Source organism: Oculina patagonica, chromosome 4 (genome assembly GCF_052425735.1).
Source record: "Oculina patagonica isolate OP01 chromosome 4, crgOcupat, whole genome shotgun sequence".
In the NCBI taxonomy this organism is placed as follows: domain Eukaryota; kingdom Metazoa; phylum Cnidaria; class Anthozoa; order Scleractinia; family Oculinidae; genus Oculina; species Oculina patagonica.
The window spans coordinates 24,746,328-24,752,171 of record NC_135761.1 but is presented as its reverse complement, the minus strand read 5'-3'; the positions used below and the strand labels follow the sequence as shown (position 1 = coordinate 24,752,171).

The window sequence follows — 5,844 nt, the reverse complement described above, 5'->3', positions numbered from 1 at the left end:
TTCAGATGTTTGTTTAATTTGTCTTTGAACATCTCAGAGAAGATTGTAAATCGATGTCCAAGACTGACCTTTGCACATTTATATAACATGGGAAAAAACACAAATTGCAATTTTTTTTTATAAATTTTAAAACTCAAAAAGGCGTTTTTAGTGCTTCTCTTAGTTTAAGAATTTACAAAAAATAATGTAGCAAGAATAGAAAAATCTGAGACACCCATTTTAGACCAATATATGTAGATCAAATTCCACATAAAAGTTTAGGCTCTCACGTAAACGGTTCTCAAATAAACCTAATGTTGCGCAACATCATATTTGAAAGCAAAATGCTGACGTAACTTATTATGGTCTATATGATCACCCCAAACAAAATCCAAAATTACAATTTATATTCAATAAGCTTTCAGAAAATATATACTTTATTTAGGTTAGCATAGATGGTTTGTAAACAACCAAATGATCTGTTAGTAATGTATTTTCACATTCATTAAAAAGTCACTCTATGTGTTACTATAGCAACCTATAAGATCTGATGATATGAGGAACAATTTTGCATAAGGCATACATAAAAATGTAGGGATGGCTGACGTCACTGAAGGGGAGAAGGGTGGGGATACAAAATCCTCCCCCGAAAATGAAACGAGCCTAAATGCAAAACAAAGAGATACTAGACAAGACGGCTTTATAATTAGGGGAACTATTTGGGGTATTATATAAATACTCGGAGCACGATGAACAAACATTTAAATAACGTTGAGGATGTCTAGGCCCATTCATGCATTATGATGGCGTGACAACCATGACAACCATGCAACCATAACACGGCAGAAAGCATGTCATTTTAAATTATATTTTTATCATCTCTGTTATCGGCGAACGCCACAGCACAGTAAAAGTCAAGACAAACCTTAAGCACAGCAATTTCTGTTACAAAATGGTAAGTGGCCGAATAGTATTTTGCTGGCAATAATTTATTTAAGCATTTGCGCTCGGTGAAATTAAAAGGTAAAACTACAGAACGTTACGTATTGGTAAGAGTCTGCGCCACAACGCCTCTATCGCATGCAATATGCGTCTTTGCTCAAATTTTCGCTGATTTTACGACTTTTAAACTGTTAAAAATTACCAGATATGATTGAACTGAAACCACTTTTCAAGACGCATCGGTAATCGAAATTCAATTTTTTAAGCAAAGCGAAAATTTCAGTTTTGAATTACGTAGTATGTGGTCCAAAATAATTCAGTTGGCCAAGCTTGCCTGGTGATGAAGTCTAGTTTTTCAGTGCTTTAATATTCTCTTTATATACAATTCTGCTTCCTGTTTAACGCTATAATTCTTGATTAGATAGATTATCAAGAGAAACAAAAGAAGAACCTGATGAAAAGCTTTGCCCAAACCCGCCTAAATATTACATAAATTACGTGCGTAGCAGGAACAAGACGGTTGTCGTGGATGCAGGAATCATCATCGTCGTATTAGCTTTTCGTGTCAAACAGTGATGATGGAGGGAGCAAAATTTGAGAAAAATGTCCCCCTGTTTTTTTCTTGTGTTAAAACGCGATGTGAAGGAAGTATAGGCATTTCGTGATTATCAACGAGCAATTTACGGGTGAATGATATGCCACATAAAGAGGCATTTACAGTATGTAACTTGAACGAAGGTATTATTTTGACAAGCCAGGAATTAACATATGGACAGGGCAGCACAACAAAGTCAAACAAGACCCTGTATGAGCGTTCACTAGTTTTGCTAAAAAAGAAGGGACGCGGTTAATTTTTGCAGCGTAATCGCTTTAAATAATGAAAACATTATACCACCATCAAGCGCATTTTTCATTTTAATTATCGTTTTCAATTCGCTGGCAGTATATGCGCTACACAGTCACACGAAATTTCTTTAGAGATTTCTATGTTACTATGATATGTTCCTCTGCTTTACTGACGGTTGACGGTAACATCAGACCTCCTAAAAACTGCGGCCAACTTTCTTTGTGCGTTCTTTTCTATTGTTATCGTATGTTATTCCTCGCGAAGCGAGGCCGAAGGCCGAGCGTAGCGGGGTGTATAATTTTGTCCCTCAAAGGGCTCAGGCGGGATGAAATCTCGTGTGGAGTTTACGGTCATGTATATATATATATATATTTGTGAGCTTGGTGTCTGGCGGAAATGACGTCACACGGCCGCCGCGCGCTGGTGGCCTAATGGTAAGGCGTCGCACTTGAAATCAGATCTTCGGGACTGAGGGCGCGGGTTCGAATCCGGCTAGGGTTTTTTTTTTTTTTTTTCCTTATTTTTTTGTGGGTTCGAATCCTGAGCCTTTCATTTTTATCGTTTTTCTTTTCGGATTAAAATAACACTGATTTCCACATAATACTCCCTCAACGCCTATTCAGGCTATAAACCTTTCATCGCCATCAGGGGCGCGCGGGCGGAGGGTTCGAACCCTCCTGCCGTTCGTTCTTCTTTTTTTTTTAATGCCCTCAAATAAATGTCCAAACTGCGACTATCCAATGATTTGTCGATGATTTTGAAAATAGCCTGCGCTTCCCAACGCTTTATACCTCTTTACGAACCTGAAAGAGCCGCAATCTTCAAAGCGGAGTAGACCCTGGGAACGAGGGTGTCGCGGCCATGCCCGTTACTAATTTTTAACAAATATATCTTCCTGCCTACTGTGGAAAATTGAATATGTACAATGTTCAACTTCAAATAATCCACTCCTTATTTATAACACCACCCCCCCCCCCCCCCGCCTCCCCAACCCAGAGCTTCGCGAGGCCCTGCGAGTCACGTATTACTAGTTACGTAAAATATATTTCATGCAGTTTTGCTTTGTTCTTTTTAAAGGATTGGTTGACATATTCTGACTTTTAGGCTTTGATATAATAGCAGACAAAACGTTTTCAAAAATTTAGGTAGTTTTATTTATTTTCGTTATTTAAGAGCTCTAAACTTCAAATGGGCAGAGCAAAAGTCTTTTATTGGCAAAATCACGGCTATATAACAAACAAGGATGATTTTGAGCACTGTAAATGACACTTTCATACAAATTGAGATAGACTTGAAAAAAGTTGGTCCGACGTTTTTCATTACCCTAACGCAATCCGTTTTAATCTTCGCGAATTTTGCCCATCCATGTCCCTTTTTGGCCTTTCTGTGTTTCTTTTGAGTTCTTCTACAATTTTAAGCCGTTATTGTGATACTTAAGTTTATTCTATGACCAGTTGTTCAGTGCCGAAATTGCCTAAAAAATGCCTGACATAGCCCCTTTTTAAAGGGGCTATGTCACGAAATGTAAACAGGCCCTTTTTTAAGGGCCTGGTTGCATGGAGGAGAGTTGTCCCGTGTAAGAAAGAGGGTTACCCTCCATACCGAGCCACCCGAGTGAAAGATTGTTTCGTAAGTTTCTTTATAAATAGCTACGAGCCGTTTGGCTCGGGGGGATAGGGTGGCCCTGGGTGGAGGGTCACTTGCTTTAAAGGTAGGGTGACCCTGGGGAGCGAGCCAACTTTTTCTCCACATATATATGAACAGATTGGTTGTTTTAATCTCGCCTGCCAAGAACAAGTTGTAACATACGGGACATGTGCAATTGCTACAATCGGCCAAAACAAAATTGTTCAAAAAATGGTCTTGGTCGAAGTTCCAGCGTACCTGATTTTAGAAAAGGCCGCCAAAATAGATGTTTCTTTTTAACCGAGAGGGCCAAGTTTTGGCTGGGACAACTTTCTCATATAAACGCTCGGCAAAAGATAGCTCGGGGAAGAGGGTAACCCTGCTACAAGGGATATAAACAAGCCCTTAGTCATTGTTTGTAATTGTCGACCGTGCTCTTCACGCAATATACATCATGTAGAACCATAACTGCGTCTTCTCTCTTTTTATCCATCACAGGCTGAGCGACTCACTGAAGCCCAACGCGAAGGTAAGGTGTACGTATATGGAGGCGCGGTGGTCTAATGGTTAGCACGCTTGACTCCGAGTCGAACGACCCGGGTTCGAGGCCTGGCCGGGGCGCTGCGTTGTGTTCTTGGGCAAGACACTGTACTCTCACAGTGCCTCTCTCCACCCAGGTGTATAAATGGGTACCGGCGAATTTACTGCTGGGGGGTAACTCTGCGATGGACTAGCATCCTATCCAGGGGGGAGTAGCAATACTCCTAGTCGCTTAATGCTACGGAAACCGGGATAAGCTTCGGCTGTATGGGCCTCATGGCTCGGAGACAGACTTTACCTACCTATAGCAACTTTACAACTTAATACAGATTAACGGAAAAACACACCAAAAATAATAAAAAATAAAAACCTAGCGATACCTTTGCATTCACTATATTTTAAAATTCCTTGTATGCTGTACTCATAAGTTCTTCGATTTATAAATCATTTTGCCGGTGACACAAATCAGATCCACCTAGTTCCGGTTATAACAGGTCAGGATAAAACCTCATTATTACACTACTTGCAAAAAATTTCGGACGATTTTAATTTCGGACAAAAGAGTGTCCGAAAATAAAACCGTCCAAACCTTTTAAGCGTCCGAAATATAAACCGTACAGTTTACAAAAAAACCCGATGTGACAAGGAAGGTTTTTGAGATGGGAGAAATAGTGGAAGTTGTAACTAAGAAACTACAACCAGATGACCCTTTTAAAGATCTTGTAACAGATCATTAAGGCACTTTGAGCGTCAAAGCTTTTAGTTTCCTTTGTGGAGCGAGCTCTAGTTGAGACACGGCTTGAGATACGTAACGACTTGATGCGGTATCTGTTTTATTTTCAAGTCGGTGTTTTTGTAAAACCTTGAGGGTGCAGTAAAACTATGTCGTTTCAGTCTAATTTGTGTTTTGTAGGCGTAAATTTACTTTAGCTATGTTTCAGCGAAGTGTCCAAAATCAAATAAAAAGGGTCCGGAAATTAAACGTCCGAAATTTTAATGTCCGAAATATTTTGCAATTCAAGTTATGTATTCCACTACTACGTCATTGCACCATATAAGGTCAAAAGAACACCCAAAATATGAGACCATTTCGTTCCACAAAAATTTCCTGGTGCAATTTAATCTCACAGATTCTCGTCTGAGAAGGTTGTTGTACTTTGTGTTGCTTTATAGAAATATTAGCAGCCTTCAAAGTATTTGACAAGAACGGCAATGGACAGATTTCAGTGGAGGAGCTCGGTGAAGCCATGAAACAATGTGGGCAAGAGGTGTCAGTTGAAGACCTTAAAGCTATGATTCAAGCAGTGGACCGAAATGGTAACATAAAGCACACTTGCGTGGGATGTGGTATTACAGTTAGCTGGTAGTCTCTATTTTGTGGCAGGGAGGAATGGGAAAGGTATTGTTGTTTGGTAGGAGAGCCTTAAAGAGGACTGCCTTGGTGGAGTGGGGCGAGTTATGTTAAATAGAGATCTTTTTTGTGTTGTGGTGAAGTTGACAGGCAGGTATTATAGTAAGGCACGTTAAGCTTCTTCTTTGTGGTGGAATCGTTCGGTCCTACCTCTATGTTTTAGTAGGAAAGGATACGGCATCGCAGTTCAAGTGCATGCAGAAGGCGGATTGATTGTGTTTGGGCTGGGGGAGGGGAGGTAAAGCCTTTTTGTGGTGTTTTAAGGTCGACTGTTTAAAATTACCATTTTTAAATCTTAATTGTACCCATATCAGTAGTTATTTCTAACATTCCATTCATAAGATTTCTCTCACACACATTAAATAGTCGATGATTGCCAGGGGTAAGCTTCTCAAGAAAAGGAGGAAAGTTTGACAAACAAGGATAAGGGAAATGTTAAATGTCAAATTAGAGGCATTTCTATCTGAATTTCATTTACTGAGATGAATTTAGCCGTTTT

General features: G+C 39.7%; 1 protein-coding gene across 2 annotated transcripts in view; it reads left to right on the top strand.

Moving 5' to 3' along the window:
• Window positions 1-402: 402 nt before the first annotated feature.
• The window catches only part of LOC144649997 (uncharacterized), an 82,532-nt gene continuing 77,090 nt past the window's right edge, over window positions 403-5,844 (top strand). Inside the window, exons 1-3 of one of the 2 annotated variants that reach the window (XM_078509629.1) lie at window positions 403-934; window positions 3,893-3,923; window positions 5,108-5,251. In XM_078509629.1, coding sequence (XP_078365755.1) covers window positions 932-934; window positions 3,893-3,923; window positions 5,108-5,251 — 178 coding nt within the window. In that variant the 5' untranslated portion in view covers window positions 403-931. The remainder of the gene's footprint in view (window positions 935-3,892; window positions 3,924-5,107; window positions 5,252-5,844) is intronic. The other variant, XM_078509628.1, reaches the window with a different exon arrangement.